The sequence below is a fragment of the Telopea speciosissima genome, chromosome 1 (genome assembly GCF_018873765.1).
Source record: "Telopea speciosissima isolate NSW1024214 ecotype Mountain lineage chromosome 1, Tspe_v1, whole genome shotgun sequence".
In the NCBI taxonomy this organism is placed as follows: Eukaryota; Viridiplantae; Streptophyta; class Magnoliopsida; order Proteales; family Proteaceae; genus Telopea; species Telopea speciosissima.
Window position 1 is genome coordinate 5,372,842 of NC_057916.1, and position 18,062 is coordinate 5,390,903.

Genomic DNA, 18,062 nt, shown 5'->3' on the forward strand with positions numbered 1-18,062 from the left:
TTCTTTTCACTTTGTTTTAATCTTCTCTGTTATTACTGAGAGTAAGAATGCAATATTATCACAGATTGATTGATTCGAAGAGGATCATTTTTTTCTGGGAAAGTTTTCTTTTCCTATTACATGGTGGGGTGAGAGCACTTAGAGTCGTGTACAGCACTGAGAGTTATTCTTTGTCAAACCACAATCGACAATGGAGCCATTAGACCATGAAGCCATAAGCTTGTTTTGAAGCAGTTTGTCCCGTTACACTTATTGAAATACCCTTCTCTCCCCATTATTGTTGTTGCCTTTTTGGGCATAGCATAGACGCATTGTGTTGAAATTTTGTTTTCACAATTGAACAATTCCGGTCTAAAATAAGTAGATGTGTTTTAGGCGTAATGGATTCGAGAGCTTGTCTGCTGGTTCAGATTACGTAGATTACACACATTTATCTTGTTTGAGCTCTCATAGAGCTCACAATTGTTGATATGCTTTGCCGTGTTGCTATCTTTCCAGTTTCGGTTAGTTAATTAAACCAAAAAAGGGTTTCAGACAAATGATATTCATTCGTCTTTATCTAAATTAAAACGTAGGTAGTCTTTGCAGGTTTGCTTACCACTAGAAAGTTTTCTCACTAGAAAAAGTGAACCACTAAATGTATTTCTATCTTGTTAAAACCCAAATGAGAGTATATTGAGGGTTAACCTATCTAAGATTATTTATTATTTTGTGTATTCCTTCATTTCTAAGTTTATTAAGAAAAAACATTAAAAAAAATTAGTAATGTTAAGACGAGGATGTTGAGATGGACTAGTGGTGAAACTAGAAGAGATAAAATTAGGAATGAATAAAATGAAGTTAATTTAGGAGTAGTTTCGATATGTGATAAGTTGTGAGAAAATCGTTTGAAGAGGCATGGACATGTGCAATGAAAGCCTTTTGAATGTTCTATTAAGAGGGGTGATATGATTCAGATTAAAGGAGCTAAAAGAGCTAGCGGTTGGCATAAAATGACTTTAGGAGACATGAGGAAAGATATGAATAGCTTAAGACTTGTAACAAGCATGCCTAAAATCGTTTGAGATGGCATGGACACGTGCAACGGAAGCTTTTGAATGTTCTAGTAAGAGGGGTGATAAGATTCAGATGAACGTAACTAAAAAAGTTAGGGTTGGCCTAAAATGACTCTAGGAAAAGTGATAAGGAAAGACATGCATAACCTAAGACTTGTAATAAGTATGGCTTTAAATAGAACTGATTGGACGAAAAGGATCCATTTAATTGGGCTAAGGCTGAATTAAGTTGAGTTGTATTCCCTCGTAGTGATGCGTGTGGGGGTAAGAGTCTCACTTAGCAGTAGTGGGGCTAGGGTGAAGAACATACAAAGTCATTTGATTGTTGTAACTACTAAACAGCTAGTGGAATGCCATTAAATAATAAATGTCTTGTGCACGCCATTACTTACATCAATCTGCTTAAGACACAATTGTTGTGTACTATGTGATGATCATTTAATGTAGTATCAAATTATTCAATTTGTCCTCAATAATGTTTGCAGGAGGAGAGTCTACAAAATCTTTATTTTTTGAGCAAATTACTCAAACCTCCCCTGACCTTTTTGACAATTCGGGGAACCTATTCTGTCCTTCTGACAATTACTCAGACCTCTCTTATTTTTCGAACTGAACTTCACTTGGCACCAGTCCGTTAACAGTGTTAATAATTAACCTGATGTGATCAAAATGCCCTTACGTAAAATGGACAACACAACGAACCTTTTCCCTTTCTTCTTCTGCCTCCTCTTCTTCTTTCTTTCTTTTTCCTCCTGCAAACCTTGAACCCAGATGAGAGGCAACACTCTTCTCTCCAAAACCCACCTCCTCTTCCTTATCGTTTCGCTTCCACAGCTTCAGATGCAACAATACTCTTCTCTCCAAAACCCTAGTGGCCGAACCAGAACCAGTCCTCATAGCCATCAAAACCTTCGCACCTGCAACAATCGCTAACCTTGGCTTCCCCATTGATGGAGTAGGCGATTTCGTTTCTTTATGATTCGATCCAGATGTTCGTCCAGGTGAGATTTCAATATTTTCAATTAATGGCGTTGGAAATAGTTCCTCAAGGCTCAGCAAAGTGGTTCTCAAATTATCTCATTAATTCGCCATTGAAAACTTAATCTGCATTCCCAAACCTAAGAAGTTGCATTGCTAGTCCGTTAAATTTGTTACTCCTTCCAGATTCAGCAGAAGTTCTCAAATTATCAATTTCTCTTTTCTAGTAATCAAGTTCTCAGTATTGGAGTTCTATAATCTTCCATTCTCAGACCTTAGTTCTAACCCGTGCAACTATGGGAATCTGTAGAAATCATAGAAATTCGAATCAGGAAGAAGGAAAAGTTGGAAATTTTGATTTAATAAAATTGGGGACTTTGCAATGGGAATTTGTTGAAATCCTAAAAATTCAAATCAGGAAGAAGCAAAAAGTTGGGGATTTTGTTAAGAGAGAGAAATTTCATTGATTTTCTTCAATTTTAGCGATTCAAAGAAGGAAACAATGTCAAAAATAAAGATGAAAAGTTAAACCATGGTGATTCAGAAAAGGGTTGCAGAAATCTTTCAGAACGGTATGGGGTGATTCATCCAATTCGATTCCCATTCTCTGGTGGCCTCCAAGGGCCTGACCCGTCTGGAATGTCTTGTTGCAAATTTTGCAGCGATAAGGCGACTCGATCGGGGTTGCAGAGGGGTGGGAGCAGGTGGGTTTGCAGGCGGAGACGTCACTGCCTTGGTTCCCGACAGGGGTAATACCACCTGCAGGGACATACAGTTACTGGGCAGATCCGTACACGTTGTTCGTGATGGAGAAGGCGCTGATGGGTTTCGCAGAGCCCAGGAGATTGTAGGATTGGACGAAGCCAGGGTCGATGGGGAAGCAATACTTCCTTGGGTTTGAGAAGTATCTAAGCGGGTCTGGTGAACCGGCGTACCCAGGGGTCCGTTTTCAACTCGTTGGGGTTGGGGACGAAGGATGAGAAGGCGATGAAAGAGCTGAAATTGAAGGAGTAAAGAAGAAGAATAAGTTTGCAGGAGGAGAGTGGGGATTGCGACCTGCGTGGATGGGGTTGCAGAGGGGTGGGAGCAAGTCGGTTTGCAAGAGGAAGAGGAAGAAGAAGAAAAAAGGGAAAGAGTGTAAGGGGCAATAGGGTAACTTCCAATAGGTAAAAAAGTTATAATTTACAGGTTTTTTAGTTTTTTCTAATTTATCCGTTAGCGAATGTTAAAAAACTAACGGACTGAGGCTAAGTGTAGTCTAGTTTGAAAAGTAGGGGAGGTTTGATTAGTTGTCAGAAGAGCAGGGAGGTTCATTAAATTGTTAGAAAAGTCAGGGGAGGTTTGAGTAATTTGCTCTTATTTTTTTATTGAACACTAATGATTTGTTGTTGTAGTATTCAATAAAGCAACTCCTTATTTTACTATATTGTAGTTATTTCATTTTCAAACATGCATAGCCATAGAACTTGTCGATCTTTATCCTATTTCAAGTGTTAACTTACCTTCTTAAGGTAAAGGAAAAGAAACTGTTGTCCTACTGAATTTTATAAACCATCATTGATATCCATGCTCTAGTCTATTTGGGGATTTATTTGGTTTATAAGATTTTATCTACCTTAGCTTCAAAAGATATTTTGATGACAATGGATGGATGATTTGGTGCAAGTCTCTGCAAACCTAAACTTGACGCAACCCAATTCACAGTGAGCAGGATATAAGAGATTTAAGGCTATTTGGTATTGCATTCTCAGAATAGATTTTGGCTCTAGAACACATGCTGTTATGAGAAAATAGAGAAGAATCGAGTTTTAGAATACATTGTAGGCCCAGAATCCATTCCAAGTATACATACGAAACACAACCTTAGACTAAAGAATTTTAATTAACATGAGACTAAACATGTAAGCCCTTGTAATAGAAGTCTTTTATTGGTTAAACATGTACCCAACACATTCCTATCATATGCCAACTTAAGCCTACCAAGCCCTTACAATAAAAACAATGAGGGTTGATTTACCCATTTTGCCTGCTCCATCACCATCCTTCTTCTGATAGCCAACTACATGCTGACACGTGTTTTTCGGTGAACAGCCAATAAACAGCTCCCTCGTGTCCTTGTTCACAACATCAACAGACACACATACAAAGTGGGATGAGCACCAGAGAGAACGTCCCAAAATCTCAGATTCTTTTGAACAACCATATCTTATCTCCCAAGTCACCAACCATGTTTCCTCATTTTAGTTAAATAAGGTAGGCTACATGAATCTTCATTTTACTTTTCCTGCCAAAAAATACTGATAATCAACACAGATAGACAATTCTAATTGGTAATTAAACTGATATACTTACAGTGGTAGGCAATGTTGCCTTTCTCATAAATAAACAAAATGTACAGGTCAGTGACTTTATAAGTCACATTGACATTTATATATTTAAGATAAGATTTGCATCTTTTGAAGTTGCATTAGATTAGATTTGTTGAAATATAATTAAGACATGAATGATGTAATGCCCTTCATGTACGGGCATGTACAAGATTCATGACCTGACTTTTGTCTTCTCTAATGGTGGGATTCACTAAAATTTCACTAATCTGTTCAAAGAGTGGTGAGCACCAAGGCCCTGCCAACTTTTGATGGTTACAACAATGGGAAAAAGATCCTCATGCTGGCACATGAGGATTTTTTTCCCCAATCCTTCTCACATAATGAGTCATGGGTTCTGTACTGACATTCTCTCTCCTAAGACACCATGTAGATCTTCTACAGAATAAAATCGACATTCTCTCTCTACTCAGACACCATGTGGGTCTCGAAACCATTTCCTGCACCATGATTAGTGTGGTATGGGGGATTCCCTTCACGCCGGCTGCATGAGAAACCCATGCTCTACAACAATTTATATTAAGAGAGGGAAAGTGTTCTTAGAGCAAACGGCATAGGAAGTGCACCAATGAGAAATGGCGAAAAAGTTTCGTACATATTGGTATCACCGGCGACCAACACTAGTGCTAATAGTGTGAACTACATCCATGTCACAGTAGGATGAATTTGTGGGAATCCAAAAGCTGGCTTTAGTTACATCCGAAAAAACTAACTATTTTTAACAATTTTTTCTTTTAAAAACAAAAACAAAACAAAAGGTGAAAAAGAAGCATTGTGTCTATGGCTTGTTGGGTGGTTTCCAGTAGGGATAGTTATGCCCATCCACATAGAAAGCATTGCCTAAAACTCCTTTTGTTTGGGTCTCACGGTGGATGGATGATTTAGAAGCTTTTGGATGGAAATCCATCAAGGAATTGAGGACTGAAAGAAGATTAGTTCATTCTTTCTTGGTTAGGAAAGAACCCCTTTTGTAGAAAGCACATAGAAGTAATGGCAGTTATTGAGCACAATTCAAGTTGCTCTGTTCTGACACTTTTTCAGTTTTTCTTTTTGTACTAACAATTGCAGGCTTCAGCAAAAAGTTGAAACTGTAAGAGCAACAAACTTGTCTGGCTGGTCCACATCTAAAATTCCCCAAAAAAAATATCCTAAACAGAAAAGCTGATCGATTGCTGAAAGTGATACTCTCTTTTTCACAGCAATTCAATTCAATTTCTCTTTACCAAAAAAAAAAAAAATTCAATTTCAAGAGCTATCAAATCCGTTAACCCAACACACTCTATGGTGTAAGTCTGAGTTCTGGATTTCACCTAAACCAAACCCAACCGAGTCACGATTAAACAGGTTTCATCCCATACCCCAAAAGGCTTTTTAATGGCTATCAGGCCATAGTTAAAACGAGAACATCAAAAAGTTTGTTCAGTACAGCATGTTTAAAAGTGGCTCCAAATTTAAAAGTGACCTTAAAAAAATATGGTCAAATATTCGAAAACAACAAAAGAAAAATGAAAATGGAATATACAAGTTTTAAAGGTTTAGATTTGAAAAATACAAGACCAAACAAAAGACTAACACATAAATTATGGGATGAATTCATGTTTTATTACTTAAATTTTAATATTTCATAGGTCATAAATCTATATAATATTAAATTTAAAATACTCTTTTTACCTTAAAATAAACACTATTTTATTATTATTATTAGTATTTTCCTTATCTTTGAATCAATATAGAAAATGCCAAAAAAAAAAAAAGAGGATTGCAGGTCCATGCATCACAGTAGCACACCGAGCTTGACAACTAATGGAAAGACTTATCCTTGTATGCACGTTCTCTATCCTGGAGAGCATCTAGGCGCAGCCTACGCCTAGACACATGGGGCGGGGTTTGGGTCATTGGGAGGGCGGGCTGGTCATTTTGCCCACCCCCATGTGTCTGAGCGTACCCTGCATTCCATGCAAAGAACTTTATCCCATAAAAAATTACTGAAAAACAATACTTATTGCATGTCCATGCAGCACAGCAGCGGATCCGGATCCTCTACTTCCGAGCTGTCCCTACTGCCGTGCGCCCCAGACACAGCAAGGCGGTAAAGACTGCCTTACCCCACTCGGGCAGGGGTAGGGCAGTCTTGTCGCCGCCTTGCTGTGTCTGGGGTGCACACAGCAGTAGCAGACCCCGACGCCACAGTAGCACACCAAGCTTGACAACTTGGCTCAATATGTGCATGTGTTTTAGGCAAGAAAGCAAATCAATACATATCTTACTGGGTCACCACCAACTCAATAATTAGATATCATCTTTAAATCATGTCAAGCAACCACCTTAAAATTTTCAGAAGAAAAATCAAATCCCAACAAACACCATTTTAGATTGATTATTCTGAATGCCTCACAGCTGGAGAATAGATTCTCTGACTTGCTTCCACAGAGATGACTTACTCGATTGCATTAAATATTTAAAAGTAAAAAAAAACCTAAAAGATGCAATATTTCCAACCCCGAGGAAACACCAACAAATTCTGTAGTAGCAGTCTTTAGTAGCAAATTCTTTGCTGTTAGAATGCTAATGGTAAATACAACAGGAAGCCATTTCTCCTCGGATCATTTTTCATCTGAGACATCAGATTCCACATTTCAGATGTTGCACGTTCTCGGCCTCGAAATTTTGACCAAGCAGTTGAGGCATTAAGGTTGTGTGTAGAATAGATTTTAGATCTAAAACGAATTCTGAAGCAAGAAAATAGAGATGAACTGGGTTCAGAATGCATTCTAGAAAAAAAGTTAAGGTCATCGGTTCAGCTTATCTTTTATTCTATCAAAAAATAGGCGTCACAAAACAGCACAATGGTAAGCTTTGGGATATTTGTGTTAGATATGAAAGTGAGGTAAGATTTTTCGGTCCTACCATGAAGTTTAGAAAATATGGCTTACTCTCACTAGTTCAAACAAGTTGGGAAAAAGTATCTCCATCTCAAAAGACCAATCATATAAGAGGATAGTTTCCCAGGTATATGACGAAAGAGATTTTTTTTTTCGCTTGCAATTGATGTGGCATTAACACACTCCCTCACGTGTAGGTGGGTCAGAACCACAATACACATGGACGGAAATAGAAAGGGGAGGATAAAACTGGACAGAACCGGATGCGAGGCAGGACATAACCTACTCTAATACCATGTAAATCTCCATCTCAAAAGCACAATCTTATAAGAGGAGGGGTCCATTGGTAGACGAGGAAAGGGATGGCCACGCCTTGTACCCTCAGTGCCACTAATGGTTGTCACATCCAGAGCCGTGTGTGTCTGAGAGAGGGATGGTGTTGCGTGTTGATATACATTGTTGTGGCCCTTACAAAAAGCTCGAGCTTTTGGGATGAACGGTTTTAACAGAAACCACAAGCATGCACACTCCTTATTGTGCCTCCAAAGCCACGAAATGCAACAAATATCCATCATTTATGTAGTAGTAACCAACTTCTGATCTATATTCTGATCCTAAGATTAGAACTGTTCTACATTAAATTGAACTCAAACTGAATCTCCAAGGCTTTGATTGAAACTAATCAACAAAGAAAATCAACTACTACAGCAAAAACAAATTGAAAAATTAATATGCAGCACAACTTAAATAATCCCACCCTAAATTGTTGAAAATCGACAGAGACAATGTTCATCTCCAGAGATCAACTATAATTCCCCAAAGGGTTGTAGGAGTCCCACTTCCATAGAGTTGCAGGAGCCGTGGACCAGTGACAGTCCTAACATTCAGCAACTTTTTTGCATGAACTGACCACTCTCAGACTCGAACTTAAATCTTCATGATGGTAGCCTGAGCTTTACCATTCAACTAAGACATGGTCCCTAACCATAATTTTCCAAGGGGAAAATTCCTAATGGAAGGAAGCACCTAATGACGATCTCCGTCTTGTAGGGGAGTGGTGGTGAGTTCTCTTTGATCTGTGGCTACTTTTCTGTCCGGTCCCAGCATTGTTGCTCCTATGTCCGCTGGATGAAGAGGATCCACCTGGGCCCATTCGTTTCAGTGCCTTCCTGCGAGAGGTCCATTCATTGCCCCCTAGGGCAGCTTTTGCAACACTGTTTGTGGCCACCTCCCGTGCCCTCTGTGGCTTGATGGGTTGCTTGTTCAGGTAAGCTAGCTGTGGGAGGATTCCAGAGACCGTCTTCCGCAGCTGGTCCTCCCCAATGTTGCTCTGGATTGGATTGCCCAACAGATTCAGAGCTAATAAGGAGCTGTAGCTTGCCACTAGCTGCCCAAGTGCTTTAGCCGTGGTTATCTTGTTGAAGCTTAGGTCCAGAACCATCAACTTCAAGAGTCTGTGTAGCCCCTCTACATCACTGATCTTGTTTCCAGCCAGATATAGCTCTTTGATGAGAGTACAGTTTGACAAACCTAACAAAAATTAAAGCAAGAGATCTCATTTAGTATCATTAGCTTAAACGGTGCCTCAGACACCTTGAATGTAATCAACTGCAGCACATCAAATGTTCATCAATTTGTGACGTGGCTATAATAAGGTGTCGGTGGTGCCTCACTTACATTTAAATTTTCTTTAGCCTTTATTTTGTATTTGATTCTCACTTGCAATAGAATAGAATCAATGCAGATGATCCCAAGAAGTGGGGATAAAACTTTGTTGAGTTGAATTAGGCTTATTTCTTAGATGCATAGAATTATCTGGATTTTTAACATATGGTTGCCAAAGATGAGAAAGAATTTAAACTGTGACTTCGTAGTAGAGAAACTTTCTGCTAGGCAGCAGTTAGATCCCTGGTAGGTAGAGTTAGCTTGGTGAACATGTGACCTTAATGTGAAGCATGGAATAGTTGCCAAAAGATGGACTATCATTAAGCGCTAACAAATAACAATTCTTGTAGGGAAAAGAAGATAGGAGTTCAAAGGGCAACAATTCAAACCAGAGAAGACAGGAGTGAACATGTGACCTTAATGTGAAGCATGGAATAATTACCAAAAGATGGACTATCATTAAGCACTAACAAATAACAATTCTTGTAGGGGAAAGAAGATAGGAGTTCAAAGGGCAACAGTTCAAACCAGAGAAAAGGTTTGCAGGTAATATTTACCTTGGCCAATTCGGGAGATCCTGTTGTAACTGAGATCAAGTACTCGCAACCGAGTCAGGTCTCTGAGGCCCTCAATAACGACAATCTTGTTTCTGGACAAGTTGAGGGTATGAAGGCTCTTAGGTAGTGAGCCAGGAGTAATGTGGACTGCAAGTAGAGGCAAAAGAATAAAACAGATAAGTTAGTACTGTCAATGTTCATAACAACTATTTACACTTTGAAGCAAATAATACTTTTTAGCCGTGGTGATACCTATGAAGTTTCCTGATAAGTTGACAGATCGAAGACTTGAGAATCGAGAAATTGAAGGGATGACTTTCAAACCCATACTGGCGATATGGGCTACAGTTGAGGATGAATTCAGAGACTGGATCATATTGTTGGCGTGTGAAACTTCTTCTGTGAAATTATGATTAGGCCATTGGTTCATTTGACTTGTGTTTCTAGCTGGTGATGCATCAGGAGAAGGTGGAAATGCAATATCTTCATCAGCTGCATCTTCGCCATTATTTGAAAGAGGTGGTTGGGTCTCAAGACTGTTTACCCACTCATCCACTCTCGTCATGGATGAAGACTCTGAAGGAAAAGCAACCCACTGGTTCTGGGGCCATAATCCAGTAGATCCACTGTGGAACTTATTATTCCAGTTTGAGCTGTTGTTTCTGGATTCTCCAGTGAATGATCCAGGTGATTCCAGCTTGTCCAACTCCTTAGCCTGGTTTGGTTCCAGAGTATCCGAGGAATACCCACCTTTCTGGTTTGAAGTACGAATGGTGGAGAGTGGTCGTGGTTTCATGCTCCATGGCTTCTCCAGGTTCCTGTGACTCCAGAGGAACAGTTTCCACCAGAGTCTTCTACTCCTGGAAGGGAGAATTTGGCTTGAAGAATGCTTCTTTAGCATCACTCTGTCTGCACTGCGAGGGGTTGTTACTGATTCTGAGCTGCTTTGAATTCCTGCTTCAACTTCCTCCTTTTTTCTATATATAAAATTCTGCAAGTGTTTGAAAGAATGAGATTTTGAAGGAGGCATCCGCTCAGCCATATTCTTCAGCACCTCCCTTGTTTCAAGGTTGGAACACGAGCGTTTAAGTCCTGGAGAAGCCCAGAATTCAACTTTGCTGATCCCTGGATCGCTAACATGCCCACTTTGGATCACTTCAGCATCCAAATTGATGACCCTCTCCGAATTTATGTCCGTCTCGTTATCGTTTGAATCGAAAGAGTCCGTATTTGTGTCAAGTGACTGGTACAGTTCTTCTTCTCCTTTTGCAGATTCATGAGCATGGAGATCCAAGAAAGAGAAATCCCTCTTGATAGACAAGTTCTCATCATGCTCGTCTTCCCCTTCGTAAGCTGCCTCAGCTGCTTCAGACCGAAGAAGCTTCTCATCACCAAGCACCTTCACCTTGCAGGTGGAATTCTCCTGGATCCCAAAGGGTGCCGACACACTGAAAGAAGTCGAATTCAATTTATCGCACTCAGACGACTTCAGTGGGTGTTCCAGCTTTACTTGCAGGGTTCCAAGCCCCTTACTATAATGAAGGTCTGAAGATTCCTGCTCAACCTGAGAACAAACAAGGATGAAAGATAAGAGAACAGAAGATCACATAAGATGCAAAACTCAAGCTGTAAAAGAATAACAGAGAACCCATAAGTTCAGAACAGAACTGTTTCTCACCTTGGATTTCTTCTTCCTCCCCACTAGCACAGGGAAACAACTGAATTTGGCCATTTCAGATGGCATAATGGTTTCAATTAAAAAATACCAAACACAGAACACGAAACAATTTGCTTCTTTTTCCTGATTTTCTTCTTCTCCTCACTAAATTTCTGTCTTATTGGTATTTAGGTTTCTAATGGCTAAAAACTGATATATTACAGACTGCAAAAAAGGGATCCTTAAGAAGTAGCGAATACAATGAAGAAGATTGATGCGTAGGTTAGCCGTAGTCAATGGGAAGACGCCAAACCACAGACCGTGTAAAATGGAAGAGCAAAGTAGTAGAAAGAAAGGGAACAATGCCTCCTGATGGAACCCACACCTCCCACAAGGTGCGAGAAGATTTCACTAGAGTGTCGGCCAGAGTGATAAACGCAACAGCTTCTCACTGGAAGCTCCGTCGAATCCGTTCTTGAAACCTTTCCTGCATCCGTGAAGGAGAAAAACTCAAACCATAAACACAAAAGAAAACCCAAACACACATAAAGAACCGTTCTACAGAATTCCTTCAACTGCACAAAGACGTAATTGAAAAGCTTCAAAATACCATTACATCAGCGATTCAATTTTTTGGGGGGGCATGAATGCAGATTTTTAGTAAAAGAGAAATAGATTAAAACAATGAAACCCAAAACCCCAATTCAAGTATAAGAGAAACAATCTCCCAAAATCTCCTTCCAAAAGCCAAAAAATTCATTCTACGAAAGTTCACTGAATTGCACAGAGAGATAATCAAAAAATTCGAAATTTCGGCCTGGGCCTTCAACAAAGAATCAGGGTCAAACATCAAAGGCAAGCTATTTAGAATCAAATTTTCAAACACAATTAGTCCTCACAAGTACAATCCAGAGAAGATAAGAAGTAGCAGAAACTCAATTCTAAAAAAATTTTTTGAAAAAAAAAAATGTTTTCTTTTTTTTTTGGCTGGTTGGTACCTAGCGAGGCTTGAGCAGAATGGAGAAAGAAGAGGAGAGGTCGATGGTGGCGGAGGACGAAATGGTGGTTTGATGCACTCAAACACAGCTAAGAGAGAGCCCTATTTAAGCGGCAGAAAACGTTGCTGTGGGTGACAGTGAAAAGCTTTGTTTGGCCAGCCGTTGAGGTTGGGAATCCTATAAATTAGGAAATGGAAGGAGGAGTTGGGTTGGGACTTTGAAGAGAATTATTTTTAGGCTTGATTGCTTGGCAAGTTCAAACCTCAAGCCCAAGGAAGTTGTGGTTGTTCCCACTCCACTTTTAATTATAATAATAAAGTTGCATGCACCACGCGCGCAGCAGCGGTCTCCACCCTAACCACACCCATGACCCGTCTGTCGTCCTCTCTCTCTCTCTCTCTCAGTCACTAACACACGACATTCTTTACGCGCACGACACACGGTACCAATTTAACCTAATTTATTTGCATTAAATACGTCGCATTTAATACACGTGTTTATTTGCTATAGGAGTGTCAACCAGTCAGGTTTGATCGGGTTTTGATCCGGTTCAATTAAACCCAAGTCTCTCATTGTTTTCACCTATTTAAATAATCCTCATGGGACTAAACATGGACATGTTTTTATTCAGTCGGTCTATTTTTGAATCATAATCAAACTCTAGGTAGTTGGGCTAATTGGGTTATTTTAAAAGTCTTTAAATGGTCCATAACCGATCGTCTCGGGCTTCAATCGAGCCGGATCTAGGTTAACATGCTTTTAACTGTGAGATCAAAAACCCTTAGGCGGTAGGTGCAGATTCCAATCGGACGATTGGGAATAGGCTCGCACATGAGACCTTATTCTTTTGGTTATGAAAGAATAAAATTATGCAAAAAAAACCAAGAAGAAGGAAAGTTAATTGCTTTTAGCTACTTGGCCAATTGGCCTGTCTTATAAACTCTTGCTTTAAAGTAGTGTGAGTGAGAGTGTGAGACTATGAGATTTTGACATTAGAGTGATGAGATTCCAATCCAACTCTCTAAAATCATAGTCTTTCACTTGAAGGACTCTTGGCCTCACGTTTTTATATGGAAAAACCAAACCGGCTAGGGAGTATGGGACGGATCCTATCTTACCAATGTGGGGCAATTAGGTGGGCCCATAGTTTAAGGAAATTGGAATCTGCTACAAATTGGATTCTGATTCAATCCAATCGGAATCAATTGAAGATGATCGTTATCGTGCATCCCGAATCATATCTTGTCTTATATTTTTAAGGAAAAAAATAATATAACTGATTCTCTAATCAGAAAGACCTTAACAAGTAAGACAATCTGGCCTATTGCCACCCCTTGGTTTCTTTATATCTTTGTAATTAAAATGCCTCGTACCCCTCTTATATTATTTTGGAATAAAAAATAGGACAATCTAAACGCTCAAGAATCGGCTTAAAAAATTCATTCCGATTTGCAAAACCCTATTGGTTAAAATCCTAATATTTATCACGTGACATGGTACAATAAATGAAAAAAAAAATTAAATACTGGGTAATCAAAAAGTCAGAATCCTAGGTTTTTCACCCAAAGGAATCCTAGGTAGATTCTTAAAAAAGAGTTGTTAATAAGGTGCAAGGGGACCGTGATTTTTCAGACTGTCGCCGATATCAGAAACTTTTGCAGAATCTCATGCTGTAACTGCAATGCAAAAAATTGACCTGTCGTAAGTAATAAATGAAACCAAAATGTGTCAGATAATCTGTCGGCGCCGCTGCTGCTCTTGTAAATCGGCAAAGGTCACACACACCGAATTTGCGGTTCCACCGCTGCGGTTCGCCAGTGCCTCTCATAAGAAAGAGGTGGGACTCATCCGAGACATTTGATCGAACACTCTATCTGGATGGGATCCACCCTCCTTTTGTGAGAGGCACTAGGGAATCGTATCGAACAAAAAATTATAGACGATAACACCAAGTGGTTCTAACTTTTAAGTATCAATATTGTATTGTTCGTATCAGGTGATATGTATCAATTTTATTAATCATCAATATTGATATCATATCGATACCATATTGGTAGCACTATACAGACAAAAGAATAAAATGATCAAAAAATTCATATTTAAGAAATTTTAAGAATAATTTTATCCAATATAATCGATTCATATCGGTATCGTATTGATTTTGCGTGTTACCGATATCCATTCCGGAATCGTACACTAAAACCATGACATACACTATTCTGTTGTCGTACGTTTTGAACCGTAGCCTTCTTCTTGGCGTCTCTCTCTGTCTGTAGTATCCATCCTGTGATTCCTTTGTTTGATCACGTGCTGGTCTTATCAATAGATGCGCACATGACTCTCTCTATCTTTATCTGTTTATTTTTGTCTAGAGAGACAGAGAGAGAGAGAGAGAGAGGCAGGCAGAACTTATCATGCAAAGATAGAGCCACATGGGGATGTTGTACCGATTTATTAAGGTCTACGTGTTATTTTAATAATGCATGAAAATTATGGACCAGTTTTCCTTTTCTGATCTGTACGTACGGTTCCTTATATAACGTGACAAAATAGACCTGAATGGTGACTCATGGGCTCGTGGGCTCTTGTCCACCCTCCAGCACACAGTGGGCCAAGAGAATTATTGTCAATCCCGGGCTGCCAGCGATTTCATTTTCTACATTATTAATTTTTGGGAAAGAGAACACCAACTGATCGTGTGCGTCGGTCCTACACTCAGATACAGGGCTATGCGAAATGACCATCATACTTTCAGGGGTTTCCATCTTTCCATGGGGGGTCACGATGGTTATTTTGCGTGACCCTGTGTCTTGAGTGCAAGGGCTGTGCACCACATCTGGCCAAGTAGTGTTCATTCTCTCTTAATTTTTTTTAAGGTAAAACCTAATTAATCAAAGGGAAAAAAGAATGTTACCTGGTCGCATAATTCCTATGTCTAGAAATAGGAGTACACACGAAAGTAACGCCCTTCCCTTATAAAATCAAAAATCAAATCTATGTCAGCCCCTGCTTACGCTCTTATTGGTCTCTACATTGGTGTAGGTGCTACACGATCAAACAACAATCTCTTGTCCTCAATCAAATTATTCAAAGTAAAGATGAATATTGTTGAGAATGTTTTAAATAATGTCTTGTTGTACTTGAGCCTCTCACACCTCCATGGGTTTTTTTGACTATTTTGTTCTCAATCGAAAAGGAGAATTTTTTTGGGTAAATTATACGTCACCTCCTGGTTTTCAAACAAAACTCAAATCACCCCCTGGTTTTTTAAAATACTCATCCGTCCCCCTCTACAATGTTAGTCTGCTGTAAGTTATTGGTGTAAAATGACTAGTTTACGCTTGTACTAAAACATTAGAATTAAATTTATAATGCTACCCTTCAAAATCTATGTTTGGATGTTAAGGGTAGTTTAGGGATTTCAATTTATTTAACTGGCTAATGTCATCACTTAACAGCATAAAACTAATAGTAGGGACTAATTTGTCATATTGGGGTCTAATACAGGGGGTGATTTGAGTTTCGTTTAAAAAACAGGGGTGGCGTGTAATTTACCCTTTTTTTTTTCACCACTTGAAGGGCCTACACCAGCTTAGGCTTCAAAACTCCTTACAAGGGTTTTAGTATGTTCTCCAAAATACCCTCCTATGCATCTGAATTACCGCAGTGATTAGATTTCTAATCACCGTTGCTGAAGCAAAACTTGATCCATAAAATATATTTGAAAGTGTTGTTAATCGTGTGAATACATGGTAGATGTTATAGCAAGTCTGAGGGAAGAAAGGGGGGGTCTATGGCACAGGTGTAGCACACATATTAACGGTTAATTTGAATATTTTTGTTGTGGGTGAAAATATTTTTAAAAAAGAAGTTAGGTAGGGATCTATTGTATTGTATAGGGATTACACATCTTTATTGTAAATAAATTTTTTTATCTAAATATTCTCTAGAACCCGGGCTAGCCCCTAAACTTTTATTAAAACAGAACTCATATAAAGAATGAATACAAAGGGGGATATTCCCGCCTTACCCCAAGAAAACAAATATTTAATCAATCCTCGAAAGAAAAAGAAACTCACCTCCTGCTTCCCAAAAAGACAGAAGACAAAGCCTAAACCAATAGTCTCATACGAATGAATGAATTATATTTATATATAATGTATCAAAAAAAAAATTCTATATAAAATGACCCACATGATCAAAGAGGAGAGAGAATGTTAAATTTATAAACTCTCAAAGAAAAGATTCTAGATTTTATCAAAACAAAAAAAAAAATAGATTCTAGATGTATAAAAATTAATTAATCCCCACCGGTCCAAGTTGGTGAGTTGGTCCAGGCACGTGGAAGTGGAAGTTGATGTTGGACTCCCGAATGAAAATTCAAGGGAAGCATTTTTCAAGAACAATGACTTCTCTGGAACCTTTTAAAATTGTTTAATCGTTTATACCAAAAAAACAAATTTTGTTTAATCAGGATCGTTTATTAATTGGTTTCATTTTGGGATATTATAACCATTTAATAAACACTTTGGTTATGGTTTCTACCTTTCATTTCTGGAGTCGAATCGGAACCAAACTGATTAACAGTCTTATCCAAAATAAAGTAATGGAAACTAAATGCAGCCTAAAAGAACCCATTTTAAGAATCCATTATATAAAAATGTTCAACAAATTCAAAAATAAAGTAACTTCCAAGGTGATGCAACCTAAGAAAGCAAGACACCTTGATTAATGGGTCTTCTCAAAGTGCAACTGATTCTACCTTCAGTCATATAAGCTATAATAGGAGATGTAGCTATAAGATTAATCATAAAAAATCATTGAATTTGGACACTAGGTCCTACATGATAAAATTATGGGAGAAAGTTCTCTATCTGGGAGTGTGGCCTATGCCAATACTCCCATGAGTCTATCTCTCTCCTCCCCATTTGAAAAGACACCTTTATCCCCTTGTTTTGAGAAAGAGAGAGGTAGACACATGGGAGTGCTGGCGTAGGCCAGCACTCCCAGAGAGAAAATTGCTTCCCTACAATTATTTACACAACGAATGACAAATCATTGAATATGAAACCACAATCAAGAGATTCAATAAGAATAATTATACGTGGATCTAGGGATGTAAATGGATATTCGTAAATCCACGTTCGTATCCATTTAGGAGAATCCGAATTTATCCGAAACTAATCGGATACGAATATGATAATCCCCCTATCCAATTCGTTTAGCAGTCTAACGGTAATAAAATATCTGAAATATAACTCTGTATTTTTCTATCCTTTTAAGTTACCTTATTGGATTTTGTTATCCTATTTTTATAATTTTATAAGTTAAGATAATGTGATTATTTTTCTAGATTTGCTATTGGTTTATATATATTGTTTTATGCAATGTAATACATGGAATTACATATCTATGAAAAAGTCAAAAGTACAAAAAGTAAGAGAATAAAAGGCTAAGAAGAGTAGAAGAAAGGGTAGTTACTAAACTCTCAAGTCTCAACCCTAACCTTTATCATAAAAGCGGTAAATATGTCAACGGATAGTTGAAAAATCATATTCGATCCGTATTCATATCTATTTAGGAGAACCTGTATTCAAAAAATCACTATCCGGAAATTATCCGAATCCGTCCGAATATAATTAGATACGAATATGATAATGCCACTATCCGACCGAATTCGATCCGTTTACATCCCTATGTGGATCCATATCGTTTGTAGAAGATGATCCTCTTTCTCTTTGATTTTTTTTTTTTTTATCTAGTTTTGTCTGCTATTTTCTCTTTGACAGCTAGGATTAACAACTAATGGACATCACTATCAATTTATAAACTGAGTGCAGGGACCAAACATCTAGGTCTCTCCCATTAAGGCTCCATTGCTAA

The 18,062-nt window shown here is 38.5% G+C and overlaps 1 protein-coding gene across 1 annotated transcript; it reads right to left on the bottom strand.

Annotated features, from left to right (window-relative positions):
* Positions 1-7,858: 7,858 nt before the first annotated feature.
* LOC122668269 lies at positions 7,859-12,388 on the bottom strand. Its single transcript, XM_043864858.1, has 5 exons — positions 12,180-12,388; positions 11,203-11,668; positions 9,777-11,088; positions 9,525-9,671; positions 7,859-8,832 (listed from the first exon to the last, which is right to left on the bottom strand). Exons 2-5 carry the CDS (start codon positions 11,266-11,268, stop codon positions 8,312-8,314), a joined length of 2,046 nt encoding a protein of 681 aa, XP_043720793.1. The 5' UTR covers positions 11,269-11,668; positions 12,180-12,388; the 3' UTR covers positions 7,859-8,311.
* Positions 12,389-18,062: the final 5,674 nt, after the last annotated feature.

Bases quoted from the DNA above. Each gene is read 5' to 3' on its own strand.
- LOC122668269 (XM_043864858.1), bottom strand. From the start codon at position 11,268: ATGCCATCTGAAATGGCCAAATTCAGTTGTTTCCCTGTGCTAGTGGGG. The intron at 11,089-11,202 runs GTGAGAAACAGT...GTTTGTTCTCAG, and splicing joins GGAGGAAGAAGAAATCCAAG to GTTGAGCAGGAATCTTCAGA. The intron at 9,672-9,776 runs GTATCACCACGG...CTCTACTTGCAG, and splicing joins CTTATCAGGAAACTTCATAG to TCCACATTACTCCTGGCTCA.